General features: G+C 43.0%; 1 protein-coding gene across 18 annotated transcripts in view; it reads right to left on the bottom strand.

Moving 5' to 3' along the window:
• The window catches only part of ASPH (aspartate beta-hydroxylase), a 203,362-nt gene that overhangs the window by 53,559 nt on the left and 129,823 nt on the right, over nt 1-19,980 (bottom strand). For all 18 annotated transcript variants that reach the window (XM_021089316.2, XM_021089323.2, XM_021089329.2 and 15 more), the window contains 4 exons: nt 16,916-17,001; nt 11,467-11,553; nt 4,014-4,164; nt 328-464 (listed from right to left, as the gene is read on the bottom strand). In XM_021089316.2, coding sequence (XP_020944975.2) covers nt 328-464; nt 4,014-4,164; nt 11,467-11,553; nt 16,916-17,001 — 461 coding nt within the window. The remainder of the gene's footprint in view (nt 1-327; nt 465-4,013; nt 4,165-11,466; nt 11,554-16,915; nt 17,002-19,980) is intronic.

Genomic DNA, 19,980 nt, shown 5'->3' with positions numbered 1-19,980 from the left:
AAGCTTTTGAGTTCCTCTTCCTATCATAAAGAACACTTTTAGAAAGCCTATTTGTGGACTGATAAATACATCATTTTTTAAAATATCATAATTGTAGTTGAAGGTTTTGATGTACCAAGGGTCATCTAAAATCTAAAATCTTCTGATGAAGTGGGGAAAGGATGAAACAAAACTTAGGATAGCCAACCATAATAATACTTAAATTCTATTTAACTGAATATAAAATAGAGTAAGAGACAGGAAGAATTAAATGCAATTTGCAAGTAACATTAGAACTTCATATTCAAATTATTCGATGTAGTTAATAGCACATTGCTGCTTGCTCACCGCTTCATAAACCTTCTTGGCATTGTCATTATCTCCTATCAAGAGGTACCCCACGCCAAGGTCATTCTTTAAGGAAGTGTCATCAGGAAAGAGTTGAACTAACTTCTGTAGAGTAAGCAGGGAACCTCTCATGTGACCTGATTCGGTGGAAAGAAAAAAAAAAAAAAAACAGTAGAAATAAAGACAGATTATGTTCACCTTTGTATTGAGACTACACATTATAAGAGACTATTCAACAGAGCCTGAAGACCTGCTTAAATCTGACTGTATACTGACAGCTAAGTCTCTATTAGGATTTCATTCTGCAGCTGCCAAAGCATCAGTAGCTCCCATAAGAAGATACTGAATATAATACTGATGATAAATATTTTAAAGGCATTCTTATTTTCTTTTTCTTTTTAATTTTTCTATAGTTGATTTACAATGTCCTGTCAATTTCTGCTGCACATCAAAGTTACCCAGTTTTTTATATGTATTATATATATATATTCTTTTTCTCTAAATTCATCATCAACATTTATCCTTTGATGTCAAATTCCTTCTTAAGAAAGTTTCAGTTATCAAGTCCTTACTTAAAAAGTATTTTTCTGGGATATTTTTGGTTTATTATGACTAACTTTAAAATTATGCATAGAGAACAGGTAAATAAAAAAATCTAATAGATTTCATAGAGGGTCCAGCACCCTCCATGGAACCTGAGGAGGCACTGAGGTGCTCTCTCTCTGGGTTTCGACCTAGTCATGGAGGCAAAGGAGGCATCGTTCGGTATTAGGGCGCCCTCTGGTGGACAATAAGATACTATGCGCACATATGTCATGAAAACCTAGCTTCAATTCATTTTTACGGCTCTCTTATGGAATTTAAGATTTCAGGGGCCAGGCGTCATTACTCCTCATCATAGCTGGAAAGACAAGTATAACAGAAAGTTTTCCAAATGAGACTAGTATACATAATGAGATTAATTACCACTAGGGTTTTGCTGACAAACTGAAAATCAGCTAAGATGGTAGGACCATCAATAAGCTAAGGCAGATAGGATTGTTTGTGCCATATTTTAGATTCCATGTACAAGTGACATCATACGGTATTTGTCTTTCTCTTTCTGCCTTACTTCACTTGGTATGAGAATCTCTAGTTGCATCCACATGCCTGCAAATGGCATTTAGGTTTTTTTGGGGGGGGGGAGTGGGATGGACTGAGAGTTTGATGTTAGTAGACGTAAACTATTACATTTAAAAAGGAGAAGCAATGAGATCCTCCTGCCTGGCACAGGGAACTCTATCTGCTCTCTTGGGATAGACCATGATGGAAGATAATCTAAGAAAGGGAATGTATACACAGGTATGACTGGGTCACTTTGCTGTATAGCAGAAATTGGCATAACACTGTAAATCAACTATACGTTAATAATTTAAAAAAAAAGCTAATTGCAGTTAGATGCCTCACTAACAGAAAACCTACCTGGCATAAAATACCGCTACTTTACCCCATGACCCACTCTCCATTACTGGCGACCTAGGGTGGTTTGCTCAGCCATTCTTTCTTTCATGAATAAATCTGACTCCCCCTCCCTGGACCCTTCCTTCTCATCTGCCCAGCCTAGGCTCACACTTTCCTTCTGCCTCTAAACTCCCCCCAGCTGAACCACAGCAAAGGCCCAGGTGAGATTTTGTCCTGCTGCCACATGCTCCCTGTTCCTTCCATGCTGCCTCCGAGGAACGAACCACCTTGTCTGTGTCGGATTCCCTCCCCGTCTCATTCTCATTCAGAGAGAAGACTAGATTCAAATATTGAAGGACTGTTTCGAAAGAAGGTCAGACCTACTCACAGGTCATCTTTCTCCAGGGCTATATAGGGTGATGAGGCTGACAGTTAGTGCAGAGTTTAATAAAAGGGCACCAAAAATCCAGGAATCAAGATGAAAGATATTTTACGTCTTTCTTTCTTTCTTTAGGGCCGTACCTGCGGTATATGGAGGTTCCCAGGCTAGGGGTCCAATTGGAGCTACAGCTGCGGGCCTACGCCAGAGCCACAGCAACGCGGGATCCGAGCTATGTCTGTGACCTACACCACGGCTCATGGCAATGCCGCATCTTTAACCCACTGAGTGAGGCCAGGGATTAAACTTGCATCCTCATGGACACTCGTCAGGTTCATAACCGGCTGAGCCACAACAGGAACACCTATGTATTCTTTTTAAAAATAAAAATTAATGTAAAAAACCCACCGTGCCAAACAGAGCCACATCAGAGGCCTGCGGAAAGAGGACAGCTTGGTGATACTGATTGCGCACCCAAGGTGCGTGCGTGCATGGAGCCGCAGCCCTGCCTTTTCCATCCGCTCTGTGTGCTGTGCATTTTTCTTCCCCTGGACTAGCCCTTATGAATATGTCTAATGGGCTATTTCTTCCAGTTTCTAACTCATCTACCAAAGCGACACAACTCCCTTTAATTCTAACCCTCGGAAAACTGATACAAGGTTCAGTTGGCTTTGAACACTACTTTCATGGGGCTCTTCTAGTGACACTGAGATAATTCACCTACATAACCTATCCAGCCAGCAGAGAGCCCACCTGAGCAGTTACACATGCTTTAGTCTCCCCTCCCGGCACACTGAGGGCATTCTGGGTGAGAGAGAACCCACCACTAGCCTGGTTAAAATAAAGTGAGTCTCGCTTGCCTTTGGCCCTGGGAACCTGGGTCAGTCAGAGTAGATGCTTTATGCGGCTCTGTTCAAAGAATTTGCAAATTTGCTTGTTGATGAACATTTTTTCCCTATCATGTTCTACGGTATAAAGTAAAAAACTCAACAGGTAATTTTTTTTTTTTTTTTTTTTTGTCTTTTTGCTGTTTCTTGGGCCGTTCCCGCGGCATATGGAGGTTCCCAGGCTAGGGGTCTAATCGGAGCTGTAGCCGCAGGCCTACGCCAGAGCCACAGCAACGCGGGATCCGAGCCGCGTCTGCAACCTACACCACAGCTCACGGCAACGCCGGATCATTAACCCGCTGAGCAAGGGCAGGGACTGAACCCGCAACCTCATGGTTCCTAGTCGGATTCGTTAACCACTGCGCCATGACGGGAACTCCAACAGGTAAAATTTTTTTAGAGGGCTTAGAACCACCATTCCTCCAGAAAAATTATTGCACTCAGAGTTTCCACTGTAGTCCAGTGGGTGAAGAATCCGACTGCAGCAGGGTTAAAAGATCCGGTGTGGCCACAACTGAGGCAGAGGTCACGGCTGAGGCTTAGATTCAATCCCTGGCCCGGGGGGACTGGGGCCACAAAAAAAATTACTGCACTGATGCTTTTAGCCTCCGTGAACCAGTTGGTGATAGTTCAGAAAGAGAAGAGTTTGGGATGATAGGAGGAGCTCTTGATTCCAGACCTATTAATTTATTAGCTATGATTCCTTAGGCAAATTATCCAACCTCTCAAGATTCCATTTGCCTCATCTGTAAAATGTGTGTGGGGTGGGTTGGCGGCAAAAATACCATCTGCATCTTTGCCAGTATGAAGATTAGGATTGCTATTTCAGTCTGTCACCATCAGATAAACTGCCTGAAATGAGTTATAATACTCAGGTTTCCTTCCATGTAACTAAACTTTTCTACAAGTACACACAGCCGTCAGGCTTTTCAAGATAAAAGCGCACCATTTGCTACTGAGCAGATTCTTAGCCATCTCACCTAGAAACTGTTGTCTGTCTGACCGTCGCTTCAAGCTCAGCTTCACGAGGTCTGCGGGGACGTCCGGCAGGCTGGCCGCTTCCTGGTAGGTCTGGATGGCCCTGCGCAGGATCTCATTGCTCCTCCTCTTCTCGGCCAAATCATCTTCACACTAGAGGAAGTTTCGGCACGGGATAAATGTCCCAGGACAAGCTATTTTTGCAGTTACCCAAAATATTTATGAAAAGTTGGCTTTGGGACATGTTTTCAAAGTCATCCGAGGAGTTTCCATTGTGGCCCAGTGGTTAATGAATCTGACTAGGAACCATGAGGTTGCGGGTTTGATCCCTGCCCTTGCTCAGTGGGTTAAGGATCCGGCGTTGCCCTGAGCGGTGCTGTAGGTCACAGACGCAGCTTGGATCCCGTGTTGCTGTGGCTCTGGCGTAGGCCGGCAGCTACAGCTCCAATTAGACCTCTAGCCTGGGAACCTCCATATGCCGCAGGAGCGGCCCTAGAAAAGACCAAAAAAAAAAAAAAAAAAAAAAAAAGAGCAGTCATCCAAGACATCCATCCTACACCGTTGGTGGGAATGTAAACTAGTATAACCACTATGGAGAAGGGCATGGAAGTGCCTCGGAAAACTGAACATAGAGCTACCATTTATATGATCCAGCAATCCCACTCCTGGGCATATATCAGGACAAAACCATCATTCAAAAAGATATATGCTCCTCTATATTCATAGCAGCACTATTTACAAAGGTGAAGACATGGAAACAACCTAAGTGTCCACTGACAGATGAATGGGTTAAGAAGATGTGGTACATATACACAATGGAATACTACTCAGCCATAAAAAAGAACAAAATAATGCCATTTGCAGCAACATGGATGCAACTAGAGATTCTGATACTAAGCAGAGTAAGTCAGAAAGAGAAAAACAAATACCACGTGATATCACTTATATGTGGAATCTAAAATATGGCACAAATGAACCTATCTATAAAGCAGAGACAGACTCAGAGATGAAGAGCAGACTTGTGGTTGCCGGGGTCAGGGGTGAGGGAGTGGGATGGACTGGGAGCCTGAGGTTGGTAGATGCAAACTATTACATTGAGAATGGATGGGCAATGAGGTCCTACTGTATATAGCACAAGGAACTATATCCAGTCTCTTGCAATAGAACATGATGGAAGATAATATAAGAAGATAAATATGTGTGTGTGTGTGTGTGCGCGCGTGAGAGAGAGAGAGAGGAGACTGGGTCACTTTGCTGTACAGCAGAAATTAGCACAACATTGTAAATCAATTATACCTTAATTTTAAAAAAGTAATCCAGGACAAATGAAAATTTTCTTTTTATGAAGGATAAACAAGTAAAGCAAAGCAACACAACCCGTTATTTTCGTAATAGGAAGAAAAGTTAGGACTACAGAGGAGAAAGAATATCGTGAAAGCAAGGCTAATACATGCTGGGCTGTTACACATTAACATTAGCAGACAGAGCTCCCATCCGCAGGTCCTGTTCTTTCACTGGTTTATCCCTGTGTTCATTCATTCATTCAACAGCTATATTCTGGGAGTCAGGCATTGTTCTATGCAGGTGGCAGACAGATTGGACAAAACGGACAAAGCCCTTTTCTCTTTTTGCTTCGTTCTAGAAAGGTACATCAATACGCAAATGAAAGTATCACGTGTCTTGGGGCTGTAAGTGTTGCGGATACAATGCAGGCTTAGGAATTCCTGGCTTAGGAATGCCATAAATGCTGTGGATACAATGCAGGCTTAGGAACGCTGGGAGTGGGCGGCAGGGAGGATTCCGCTTTAACCAAGATGGTCAAAGAGGGTCTGAGAGAAGAGAGGAAGTGAGGCACCAACATATGTGGGAGAAGAGCATTCTAGGCAATGTGGTGCCTCTCGTGGCCCCAGTAAGAGCATTTCCATGGGGCTTCTGGGGACCCAGAATTGAATGGAGCAGGTTTAAGAGAAAACAGGAGGGAGGGAGGTAAAGACAACGCTTTCAAGGAATTTTGCTGTAAAGGGAAGTAGAGAGATGGACCAGTAATTGTAGGTAATGTAGACAAAAGGGAGAGGTTTTGTTTTTGTTTGGTTGGGTTTTTTTAAGCAATGGGAAATATTAGAGCCTGTTTCTAAGCTGATAAGAAAGTCCCAGGAGAGGGGGCACATCTGATGATGCAGGGGACCCAAAATTAGAATGATGTCTTTCAGTAGGTGAGAACAGTTCATCCATGAGAACAGGGACCAAAATACTGGGGTGGGAAGAGAGGGGAGAATGTGTAAAATGGTTTTGGAAATCCATCAGATTTAGTTGACTACAATTTGAAGATGACCATTTGAGAAAATGTGATATAGATGCTAAAAGAAGTATACGTGGTTTTTTTCCCTTAGATTATCCTATTTAGCATTTTTACCTTGTTAAAATAAAGTACGTTCTATTAGGCAATATATAGATTCCTACAGAAGCAAAATAAAGCATAATCCCACATGGAGTTCCCATTGTGGCGCAGTGGTTAATGAATCTGACTAGAAACCATCAGGTTGCAGGTTCGATCCCTGGCCTTGCTCAGTAGGTTAAGGATCCAGCGTTGCCGTGAGCTGTGGTGTAATTTGCAGACTCGGCTGGGATCCTGCGTTGCTGTGGCTCTGGTGTAGGCCGGTGGCTACAGCTCCAATTCAATCCCTAGCCTGGGAACCTACATATGCTGAGGGAGCGGCCCAAGAAATGGCAAAAAGACAAAAAAACAAAACCAAAACCATGATCCCACAATGTGAGGACATAGTAAGAAAATGATCCATCCCTACCTGGCCCCCAAATGAAAAACTAACAAGAACCAGGACAAATGGATAAAAATAAGATATCTGTGGGAAGCTTTTCAGAAAATACCACATCAAAGAAATCACTTATTGGAGTTGCCGTCATGGCTCAGTGGTTAACGAATCCGACTAGGAACCATGAGGTTGCGGGTTCGGTCCCTGGCCTTGCTCAGTGGGTTAAGGATCCCACGTTGCTGTGGCTGTGGTGTAGGCCAGTGGCTACAGCTCCGATTGGACCCCTGGCCTGGGAACCTCCATATGCCGTGGAAGTGGCCCCAGAAAAGGCAAAAAGACAAAAAAAAAAAAAGAAAGAAAGAAATAACTTATTAACATGCACTGATAAGGATAAGTTTCCTAAGACGAAGAGGGCTGGAATTGAAGTGTGGTGACAGACAATGATGGACTTATGATAAAGGAAAATTGATGGGATGAAACTCTGTAGGTTAGAAAAGGGCAATTCACCTGTGCCTGACAGATAAAAGCTTCCACATATACAACAATCTTTTCATATCTGCAAATGGTCTCCAGAATAGACATATCTACCAAGAGAGAAAATCCAATGTCAGTGACCCATACTGGTCATCCTGCTTCGTGGCCTTCCATATATTCACATCCTGGCTTTTCTGTTTAGGCATCAGTTTCTTGTGAGTTTGGCTATAGTGAGTTAACTCCCCAAAACATGACTGTTCATAAATGATGTCACAGAATGCCAGTCCTAGAGCTGAGAGAGCCCTTTTGAGGCCATCTCGTTTGCCTTCTTCATCTGGCAACCCCTTGGAGCTACCAAACAGATCCCAGGACTGAAGGTTTTTCAAGGTCAGTGCAAGGACAAATGCCTACCAAAACATCATTCTCTATAGAGAGAGTAATACATATCTTTACTAAACTCAATCTGAAATGAGAAAATGATGATACAGCTACACACTTCGTTCCTCTGTCCCCACCCCTGATCCTCAAGTCCTTCATCTGAATGAAGTATAAACATTTTAGAACCTCCAGGGTTGGAAAATATCGGTATTAAAATGGCACATAATTTTTTAAATCTCTTGTAGAAAACCGATAGGCTTTGCTCTGAAAAATCAAAATTGATTTTGATCAATTTAGCACACGTAGATAAATGATTTGTGCTGAAACTGAACATTTGTTTCAGGATGTTAACATCACAAAGCGTTTTGATTGGAAACAACTCCCGATCCAACCTTTCTAAGAGGTATGGCATATCTTGCCTGAGAGGCATTAATGATTTGTGTAAGATAATAAAGTGAATTGAGCTCATAATTTAATATTTTGTGTCTGATGATCAGGGAACTCGGTCAAAATTGATTTTTACAGTAATCCAAAGATTAAGACAATATCAGCGCTATTTTAGAAATGACAAATACTATAGTGTCTATTTAATGTTGCGGAATTTTAAAAATGTGTTGGGATATTCCATTGACTGTTTAATCTGCTGACAAAGAATGAAAAAGCCATCGTATTCCTCCCTATGAAATCCATCCTCTGTAGAACTTTTTTCTAAAACTCTTATGAATTTAAAGTTTCTGTTAAATTAGTCTATTAAACCTTATTTTACCATGCTTAAATTGTGCACTGATATTAATGGCAATAACACTTTGCAGCATAATAGTTCAGAGATAAGAAATATTGCTGGGGCGTAAATCTCAAATTCTTACTGTTAAATAAGAGTATAAATACAGCCTCTGCCTTGTGCAAAAAGTACCGCATTACTTAGACTTTGGTACCTGCAATTAATATCACATATGGAGAAAAATTCTAAGTCGTCAAACATTTTTGCCATAATTAGCATCTGCCCCAATCATTATTCTCTTGAGTTAACATCCTTTCCTTAATCAAATGATTGTCAGAACTAGTGGCAAAGCACATTACTTATATGAATAGGTGTGATCTTTTGGCAACACACACATATTCTCTTGCTCAATAATGACAATACAATTTAGAAGTTTAGGAGGATTACTGACCAAATTCATTTATAGGAAAAATGCAGTTGCAGTTGCTATAAACCTAGTCTATATTGTACCATGGATAAAAGGAACTTCTTTGCATTAAATTTTCACAAATTTAACTTATTGAAACTGAATTAATACAAATTTAATTAATAAGTTTTTAAAGGGAAGACAGGAAGAACTTAAGTATCTGGATTTTGAGTGGTTGTCACCCTCAGTTCAGAGCAAAACATACTTGTTTTATCTCTAGACGTGTTGGTTTCCGTATGAGTGTCACACCCAAGTGACTGTACTGCCCCCTCCAATGGGGTGTTGGCAGCTTCTCCTGGGTCTGGAAAATTTCTGCAGCTCTGCATCTGTTGTTTCCGGGCAGGGCTGACAGTCTGGTCTCCGAGGCAGGCTGGAGGAGCTCAACTGCCTGACACTTGCACATCAGCCTCGGCTTTCATCCTGGGTTCCAGACCCCAAAACTCCAATGGTCTGCTGGACATGTGCACTTGATTGTGTCATAGGCATCACAAACTTAACAGGACCGAAAGAAAACTCTTGATTGTGCAGCCCCCCAAACCTGTGCCTCTACCCGTCTTCTGGGTCAGTAACTGGCATCTCCTCAGATGGCCGACCCCCAAACCCCAGGGTTGCTCTTGAGTCCTCTCTTCCTGACCCTCACATCAAATCCATCATCAAGTCCTCTTGGCTCCGCCCTTGTCCACTGCCCATCTCCACAGCCATAAGCACTGTCCGAGCCAGTGGATCTCAGGTCCCCCATTCTCCTGGCTTCTACTCCGCAAGCTATTCTCCACCCAGCAACCAAAGCAATCGTCATTAAAACAAACAAACAGACAACCAGCCAGGCATGCCATGCACAAACCCTCCAAGGCTCCCACGGCTCAGAGAATTAAACCGCCACCACGTCACCCCTCTCGGCTCAGCCCTCCCTAGTCCCCACAGATAATGCCAAGGCTGAGTCCCGGCATCATGGCCTTTGTCCCCACTGTTCGCTCTGTCTGGACATCTCCTTCCTCGACCTTGTCACATCTCAGCCACTTGTCACCTCCCTTTTTGGATCATCTTATCTCAAGTGTAGTCTGCTGTCACTCAAATACAACATCTGTAAACAAAAAAAAAAATCTTTTTTTTTTTTTTTTTTAATGGCCCACTCCGGGCATATGGAGATATGTCCCCAGGCTAGGGACTGAATATGAGCTATGGCAACACTGGATCCCTTAACCCACTGCACCTTGCCAGGGATTAAACCCCAGCCTCTGCAGTGACCTGAGCCACTGCAGTCGGATTCTTAACCCACGGTGCCACAGTGAGAACGCCAACAGAACATCTTAATGACCTGCTCTGTATTCCATGACTTTCTCTTTGCAGCATGTATTACTATGTGAGATGGTCTAATGTATTTAACATTTCTAATATTCTTTAAATATATATTTATTTGTAAAGACTTTCAGGGTTTTGCTCTAAGGTCACGTCCGTGGTGAGATATTTTCCTGCCGTCCTATCCAGCACCTCAACCCCCTCACGCATCCTATAGCTGGGCTCTGCCTTGTTTTTGTCTCCTGACAAAGTATCCAGTAGCAAAAGCAATAGATTTTCTATGTCTCATGATTGTCTTCTCCATCACAATGAAAATGCCACATGTTTTGTGGGTGGCTGCAGTGCCTGGAACAGGGCCTGCCACATTTTTATTCACTAAAAAATTGTGAATAAGAAACTTTTAAAATAGCTTCCATTGGAATATAAGATCCACAAGGACAGAGACCCCTAGCGTGTCCTCTAGATAATCCCAGGGCCTAAAACAGTACGTGACCCACAGAGGGTTTCCGCAGCTACAGACAGATGTGGAAAAGCTTCATGAATTGAGGAGCTGGAAAACGGGGAAGGTTCAGTAAGAAAGGAGAAGGTGGAGGTGGCGATGGGAGAAGGGAGGTGGTAAGAAACGAGTCAGCTGATAGAAACTACAGAGAGAACAAAGTCTATCCACTTTATTTTATTTTATTTTACTTTGTCTTTTTAGGGCCACACCCATGGCATATGGAGGTTCCCAGGCTAGGGGTCCAATCAGAGCTGTAGCTGCCAGCCTATGCCACAGCCACAGCAAACACTGGATCCAAGCCACATCTGCAACCTACACCACAGCTCACGGCAACGCCGGATCCTTAACCCACTGAGTGAGGCCAGGGATCGAATCCGAAACCTCATGGTTCCTAGTCAGGCTTGTTAATCACTGAGCCACAACAGGAACTCCCTATTCCACTTTATATTAAAAGAGTCTTTCCTAAGCACCTTCTGCAGGCACCTCTAGCAATAAAACGAGGTTCTTAAAGCCCTAAGGAACCTGAGGTCAAAACTACGTGGTGGGTCTAAACAGAAGGAACGTGAGGGTGATGGGAAATGAGTGACAAAAGTGTTATTCTTTATTTTCTTTGCAAACCCAGACAGAAGCCATATGGAGGGGGAGAAAAAGAAAAGCCACTAAATTCACCAGTGCAAAACAGCAATAATTGTCTTATTTTAAAAAGTATTTTTTGCTTGAATTCAGGCATATGCATGAGAAACTGATTCAGCATACACACGAGAAGAGAAAAATAAAATACAAACACTGGGTGGTGAAAGTCCAATTATACAGAATAAACAGCATCCTAAGTGGCAGGGTTTCCACGTACCTGTGCTTTTCCATAGCGCGCCCCTGGGCTCTGAGGGTACCTGCGAACTAGTTCTTCAAACGCATTCAGTGCTTCCTCAATTTTCCCCTGTTAGGAAGAGGAAATGACATAAATACAAGAAATTCAAATGCATAGTGTTATTCAACATAGTTATTTAATATTCACCAAGTAATTTTATCAGAATTTCCTGGACTCCAATTTTATCTTAAGACTTTAAATAATGACCTGCATTATGGTGAACATAAAACTAGAAACAACTATACCTATACTTTATTGTTTTAAAGACAAATACCTGACAAAGGATGTACCATGAACCTTTGTTAAAGAAATTGCATTTTCCCTCCAGGTGTATGGTTCTTACTTGCATTCTTAAAAAAATTATTTAGGATTTAAGTTGGAGAAAACTCCTGCAGGCAGCTGGAATGCCTTTGGGTCTGCAATGAGAAGTGCATGCCTGGTGGGGAATGAGCGTGCAGGATAAGAGGGTCACTGGCCTCTTGGCATGGTGGTGAGGAACCTCCCCCCGCCACCTGCCACCCCCGTCCATCCAGCATCACTCCACAGGGAGAAACAAATGTCTCCCAGTTTCTAACTCATGGCAGCCCCTTGGGATATGGGAACCGTAAGATAGAGACAGACTATCTGAGCTGAACTTTACCAGACACTTCAAGCACCTATAAATCCATTCATCCAGTGCATAGATACAAGCTGACCCTGGTTTGTATGTTTTGACCTTCACTGAGTGAGTTTTCACAACAAAGTTTTACCCTACAAGTGTGATTGGGCTCAGCAAATCACACAGTGCTACTCAACTGTTATTGACATCTACTTGTCAACAACTTGACTAACCAGAGCCAGGAAATATTTACATTAAAGTTCCTCTATTTATTTATTGGTCTTTTTAGGGCCGCACCCACAGCATCTGGAAGTTCCCAGGCCGGGGGTCAAATTGGAGTGGCAGCTGCTGGCCTACACCACAGCCACAGCCACAGCCATGCGGGATCCAAGACACATCTCCGACCTACACCACAGCTCACAGCAACGCCGGATCCTTTAACCCGCTGAGTGAGGCCAGGGATCGAATCCACATCCGCAGGGATAGTAGTCAGGTTTGTTTCCGCTGAGCCGCAATGGGTACTCCACGACAACGGTTTTTAAAACCACTCTTTCATTTCTTCCACGACTGATTTTAAGGAATGAAAAACTCATGTTAAATATGTTGTCCTATGTAACGTTCTTCTAACCACCCAGTATTAGTTTCCTGTGGCTGCTGTAACAAAGTACCACAAACTTGATGGCTTGAAAAGAAGAAATTCATTCTTTCGGGGTCCTGGCGAACAGAAGTCCAAAATCGGTTTCATGGGGGCCGAAATCAGGGTGTCAGCAGGGCTGTTCTTCCTCGGGAGGCGCTAGGGGAGCACCTGCTCCTTGCCTCCAGACAGCATTTCTTGCCTCATTTCAACTTCCACTTCTGCCTTCACATTGCTTTCTCATCTATCTGTGCCTCCTCTTTTGTCTGTATCATGTTTCCCTCTGCATCTCTCTTGTATGAAAACATGTGATTGAATTTAGGGCCCAACTAGATAATCCAGGATAATCCCCCCATTTTAAGACCCATCACTGAATCATATCTGCAAAGACGCTGTCTCCAAGTTCAGTAACATTTACAGGTTTTACAGGTTCCGGGGCCTAGGACACAGATATCTTGCGGCCGGGGCGGGGGGGACAACTGTTTTCAGCCTACCACATGCCTCATGCAAAGTGAAATCGCAAATGTGGAGGCCATGTTTTTTCGATATGCTTTAGTAATTTATTTAAGGTTAATGCTCAAGACGTGATTATTAGGAATGAAATGCTGCTTTAGACCTTAAGGTGAAAATCTATTTGTTTGTTACTGTTGAGGCTATTTTTCTGAAAATTATGTTAAATGTACCATTCCCAGATTTAAAATATGGGAATAACAATATTCATAACAAATTTGCTCAAGTATTTTGTTCCCAATTAAAATTCCCTTAGTTGGCCATCAAGGTTATAAAAATAATGGATTATTTTGGCTTTCTCCTATGCATCCTTTGTATCTGTTATCACAGGGGCTATGTACCTCTTCTAAAGGACCTTCAGCCCTGCTCTCGTCTCAGTTGCTGGTGAAGGAAATGTGTTTGCTTTTAGTCTGAAAGAACTTCCCTTCCCAGGTTCTTACTATAAGAGAATCTAGCACAATTCTTATTTAAAAACTCAACTATAGGGAGTTTCCATTGGGGTGCAGCAGAAACAGATCCAACCAGCATCCATGAGGATGAGGGTTCAATCCCTGGCCTTACTCAGTAGGTTAAGGATCCAGTGTTGCTGTGAACTGTGGTGTAGGTTGCAGATGTGGCTCAGATCCCAAGTTGCTGTGGCTGTGGTGTAGGCCGGCAGCTGCAGCTCTGATTCAATCCCTAACCTGGGAATTTCCATATGCTGCAGGTACAGCCCTAAAGAAGGAAAAAAAACCAAAACCAAAAAACAAACAAACAAAAAACACCTCAACTACAAGATAGAATACTTGCAAAGCACTGCCTGAAAATCATCTGTTCTTCACCGTAGCTTATATTTGATCCTAGAACCAAGACAGTTCACTGGACAGAGGGGTATTTCCCCCCTCCCATTTTGGCAGGAGGCCAATGGGCTGCACTGAAGAACATTAACACACCCGGTAGAGGTCACATAAACTCGGCCTGTGTGACATTAGGGAGGAGGCTGGGCCATCCACCAGTGTACCTTTATGAAGACCTACAGCAGAACTTTTGTCTCTGGACTTGGTGCAGAACAGCTATTCTGAAGCACCCTGTTCATCTGGCAGCAGTAGGCTCTGCCCGCCCCTTCCTCCTTCCACCTCCAGTTTGCAGCATTCCCAGGTCCACTTAGGGCCTGTGGTGTGAACTGTTCTGCACTGGCCTGACTCTGGCTTGATTAACTTTTCCCTTCTTTCCTTTTTTTTCTCCATTTATAATACAAGAATAATAAATGATTCCAACAAATGAACAAACATTTCGGCACATCATTTCCTATCCTTTCGCTGGTATCTAAGGAGGACTTTTAAACAATGAATATTATTTTTAAAAAACAGATGATTGAAATATGATCTGTTGATAGGATTTTTGGAGGAAAACTAAAGTAACCTCCTATTTCATGTCACATAGTATCTGAAGTCCAGGCCTTTGAGCAGGGCACCCCTCAGGGCCATAGCTATTCAGGGGGGTTGCATTGTTTGGAAACGCCAGTTATAATAATGACCCTAATGAAGTTATGCTGATGATTCGGTCAATAATACAGCTCCCTGTTGTTTCGGATTCAAGAACTGCTTCTGTGATTTAGCCTGTTACAGATGCAGGTGCTCCTTGAGGAGAGCACCATTTCTCCAGGTGAGCTAGAACGCCCATGACTGTTCCAGCGCTTTTATGTTTCACTGGCTTATCTGCCCCTTGATAATGGAGGCCTTATTTACTATTCATTATAATCACATAAAAATCCTTCTCCAAAGCTGCTCGGTTTTTTTTCTTTACCCCCTAAGGCACCTATGAAAGAGGCACCCTCCCCCATTTTCATAAACAGCATGCAGTGCGGAGAAAAGTGGGGAAAGAAGAGCCCGCTTCATGTCTCTTAAGGAATGCAAATTTTCAACAAATAGTAGATGGCTTCATTTTATAAAGTTAAACACGATAGAAACCGAGATCACTCCATGTTAATTTCACGGATAGTGATTTTGCTGCCACATTCGGAATTATGACATTTGTAGTGGCCGCTGACAAGGGTAAGCCAGGCTTTGGGTTGGGAACCTTGTTTAACGCTAGTTACAAGCATCTCCACGCTTGCTGAGGCTGTTCTGAAAAATACGTGGGAAGCACATTCTTGTCCCATTTTAGTACCTAGCTTGGGTCATTTTATTGCTGTTGCTTAAGAATGATAGTCCCTTTATTCCCTTTTTTGCAGCCAATGTCTACTGATTAAAAACCACATTACAGGCCAATAGTGGGTATAAATTCAAGTACAGAGAAGAGAAAGAGAAATTTCCATGAGAAACAAGTACAGGCAGATAAGCAATGGGATCCTGCTGTACAGCACAGGGAACTAACTATATCCAATCCCTTGTGATAGAACATGTTGGAAGATAATGTATATATGTGTATGACTGGGTCGCTTTGCTGTACAGCAGAATTTGATAGAACATTGTAAATCAACTATAATGAAAAATTTAAAAAAAAAGAACAAGTACAGGCAGATCTTAGAGATCTTTTGGGCTGTTTCAGGTAACCATTAAGAAAGCGAATACCGCAATAAAGCGAGTCCTATGAATGTTCCGGTTCCCAGGGCACATAAAAGTTATGTTTACATTATACTGCAATCTATTAGGCATGCAATAGCATCGTGCCTAAAAAACAAAGCACATACCTTAATTAAAAACACTTTATTCCTAAAAATGCTAATCATCTGAGCCTTCAGGGGGTCATAGTCTTTCTGCTGGTGGAGGGTTTGAAATATTTTGAGAATTACCGAAATGTGACAAAGAGACACGAAGTGAGCAAATACAGTTGGAAAAATGGCACCAATACACTTGACTGACACAGGGTTGCCACAGACCTTCAATGTGCAAAAAGTACAATATCTGTGAAGCACAAGAATGTACAAGAAAATGAAGTATGCCTCTAGGCGATAAAGTAAAGATACCATTAAATATATTAGGATAAATACTTGCCCCAATAATTAGATGAACATGACCCAGTTAAGAGAACAGAAATCTGCAGTCTAGTTTTAATTCACTGTTTTCAAAGACTTGTAATATCCAGAAACAATGCAAATCATATCTCAAATTAACAGATGACAAAGGAAAATATAAAACAGTCACCCTGGAAAATAGAGGAATATGAAGTTAATCCCAACTAAGAAGAATCTTAAATCTAATGTCATTTCCCCTAATAGCAACCATTCTAAGAGTATTGGACTAACCTTTTTTTCTTTCTTTTTGCATTGAGGTTTTTGAAAATTAAAACCCCTACTTGTACGGTACTGGACAATACTAATTTTTTTTTTTAGTCTTATTTAATCTTTACAAAAACCAAGTAGGAAGAGTACTTATTATTCTCATTTTTAAAAATAAGGAAACAGGCTCAGAATGACCAAATGATTTGCCCAAAGCCACGCAACTCGACTGTGATGGAAGGGGCCTGACTCCCAAGTCATCTGACCGAAAGTAAAGTTCTATTTCTATTTGGCCATTAGAGCTGCAATTTTTCTTTTCATTTGATTCACTCCCTGTGGAATGCTAATGCGCCTGGGGAAAAATCCACTCTACTCAAAGGTTGTTTCTCTGACATTTTTTTTTCCCCTAAACAAAACCAAGAGTAATGCCTGAGTTTATTTAATAACGAAACCATTGCCCATTTCCGTGCAAGACAAAACAGCCACCTACCCTTTTACGGAGTTTTTCTGCAGCATCAAGTTCAGCTTTAATGGTCTTATCAAATTTATTTAATAGTTTAGGCTTCTTTTTCTTAACTGAAAGAAAAAGAGGTTTTAAATTTTATTCTTTTGTCTAGAAATGGTTATAAGAATAGTAATTTACGAAAGTAGTAAGAAACCCAACATAGGTCTCGAGCCTATAACTGGAGGAGCAAGTACACTCCTGGCTCACCTTCCCACATGGCTCCCCCCACCCCAATATGACCCAGTCAGAAACTGCATCCACCCCCAGTATGACCCAGTCAGAAACTGTGCCCCTACCCCCAATATGATCCAGTCAGAAACTGCACCCCCGCCCCCAGAGTGACCCAGTCAGTAAATGCCCTTTTCCTCATAGGCTCAAAGTTTTCTTGGGAGACTGGGTGGGTGCTGGGATCCTTAAACTCTCAGTAACCTAATTTCTCGAATGAAAATGGTAGGTGGTTCCTCACGCTTATGTTCAGCTCCTTGACTAAACCCCAAAGCTGCTGATTCCCATCTCTGAACACACCTACAATAAAAGGAGGAAGCTACTCCCAAGAAACTCATGTGAGCAGGATTTCTTAGTCCTTGTCTAGGACTCAAGGCGCTGCTGTTGCATCATGGACTTAAATTCTAGCACATTCCACACTTTAGCCAGAAGGGACCACCCCACGTTTTCCTAATAAGCTTTGTGCCATTTCTGAGGCTATGTTCTCCAAGGAAATTGGCTTATTCCTTATCAGTTGAAAATACGCCCTTCCTTCAACCACCAGCTCACAACCACACTCACTCCTCACATCATTCACACAAGTGCTCTGCTTTCTCTCCCTCTCTCTCTGCCACACTGAAGTCCACAACACCACGCATACATCTTTTTCTGTGGTTCTTCCCCCTTAGACTTATCATAATCATTTGTGTACTTATCTTGGTCCTTTTCCAAACCATTAGCCCCTGCAGAGGGGCACTGTGTCCTAGATGCAAATATCCTCAGGCTTACTCAGTATCAAGTGGTACCCAGCAGGTGAGGGGCAGGCCTGCTGGTCCATATCCCACAGAGCCTGTGGAGTGGATGGATGCAGACAGACACCCAGTGCTCGGGGATGCCCAGAGCAAATCATCCTATTTCAGGGCTCAGAGGTATGACAAGGTGGAACCGTAAGCCAGATGTTTCAGGTAGAGAGATGCGAGAACAGTCAGAGAACTTCCTCGATGTTCTGACATGAGACCGACACGGTCATTCCCTTCTGCTCTATTCTGTGATGAAGGAGGAGGGGCTCTCTTGCTAAGGTCCCTGTCCTCCGCACACACACCTGCCCTCTGCCCCCTCTAGCTCTCTGAAGGTCTCCCAGCCCCCCTGGCTCTCCTCTGAGCCTCTGTCCACATTTCACAGTGCTGGTCTCTGCCATCCTAAAGCCAACCAACCAATCAGGACAAAATGAGCCCCCTCTCCCCTACTCATCCTCTCTTCCCCGCCCTCTCCTGGCTCCCTCTCCACCCACAGAATTCACTTCCTCACCTGCGCCAGGGGCAAAAGCCAGTCTTCTGGAAGGAAGGAGGCTCAGTGGTTAAGAGTCAGATGGCAGGGGCCTGAGTTCCAGCTCTGTGACCTGAGCCAAACTGGTGCCAGACTTTTCCAACGCTCATTTCCCTAATCTATCACAGGCGGATAGTCTTCTCAAGAATTAAATCAGTACTGCACGTGGGCAACTGGCAGAGCGTTAAGCATACATACAATAGTGTTAAGCATCTGAGAGCTGACAATGTGTGGGCTGTCTTTCTCTACAAGGTCCCTTGTCGCTTCTTCTCCCATCCCACCTGGCCCACTGCAGCATCGGACACAATGGACTTCTCTCTCCTTCCCAAAAGGACCCCCCTCCTGGACTGCCGTGTGGCTGGCTCTCCTGGTTCTCCTTCCAGTCTCCTGCCCTCTGCTGGGCTGCATCATATCGTACTCTTCAGGGTCGTCTTCAGCCTCTAAAGGGCTTCCAAACTGAGATACATATTAACTAGTTAATTTTCTCTTGCCACACAAAAATCATAAACCCAGGTGCCTATGGACACAGAATATTCAAGCTCGGATCAGAAATGAACTTCGCTGTGGCTCACAAATCTATTCTCTCAGATGTGCCCTATTTCAGAGGGTGGTACCATATACATCTCTTTCCAAATGACAAACCTGGTTAGAGAAGGCAAGTACGACAGGGCAAAGAAGGAGCAGGAGGAGCAGACTCCTCTTTGTTCAGCACACACCGTGTGCCAGTCTCCAGGCCAGAGCCTTTACACGTCTCCTTTAATCCTTGCAACCTCCCGGATGTGGGGAACTGAACATCACCCAAGTAGCCACTGAGGTTGCAGCACCTCCCTTGGTACCTCCCGTGTTTGCAGTTAAAGTTACCATGAGATGTAGTTACAAAGAAAAACAAAACAAAACTATTGGCAGCTCAGGACATCCAGAACAGTCAACAGTAAATATGTCTGTTAAATAGTCATACCGTACTTAGTGCCAAAATATTTCAATATCATCCCCAAAATAGAATATGAAAATCTCAACGCCTTTGTTGCCGAGAGAAATAACTTTGCCTCATCTTTTCATATACCTTCCTCTTGAATAGCTGCTAATATGGCTCATCTTTTTGAAATTCAAGTTTTGTCCTATCATGACGACTTTTATTTTTAAGTGTATAAAAAGCCTAAGGCAATGTTCTCAATTGTGAAAACAGAGAGAACTCTTCCTTCTTCATCTGGGGAAGCACGTGGTCTTGCTATAGAAACAGCAATGGCTTCTCGGGGTTGCTGATGAGAAGGGGTGAAGTCACTCAGGCACTTTGGGCCTCAGTTTTTTGTCTACAAATGAGTGGCTTGGGCCAGTTCTCCTAAGATCTCTTTGAACAAATCCTCTGCTTCTAATTTTCAGTTGATTTACATCATGTTAATGTCTTTTTAAACTAGACCCAGAAGTACTCACGTGGGTTGTTATTTTTGTTGTTGTTGTTGTTTTATTCTTATACCCACAGCAGTGGCATATGGAAGTTTCCAAGCCAGGGACGGAATCCA

Source organism: Sus scrofa, chromosome 4 (assembly GCF_054392235.1).
Source record: "Sus scrofa isolate SSC_HxYL_T2T_F1_AM1 chromosome 4, Sscrofa_HxYL_maternal_Yorkshire_Landrace_v2.0, whole genome shotgun sequence".
Classification (NCBI taxonomy): domain Eukaryota; kingdom Metazoa; phylum Chordata; class Mammalia; order Artiodactyla; family Suidae; genus Sus; species Sus scrofa.
This window is presented reverse-complemented; position numbering and strand designations above follow the sequence as displayed.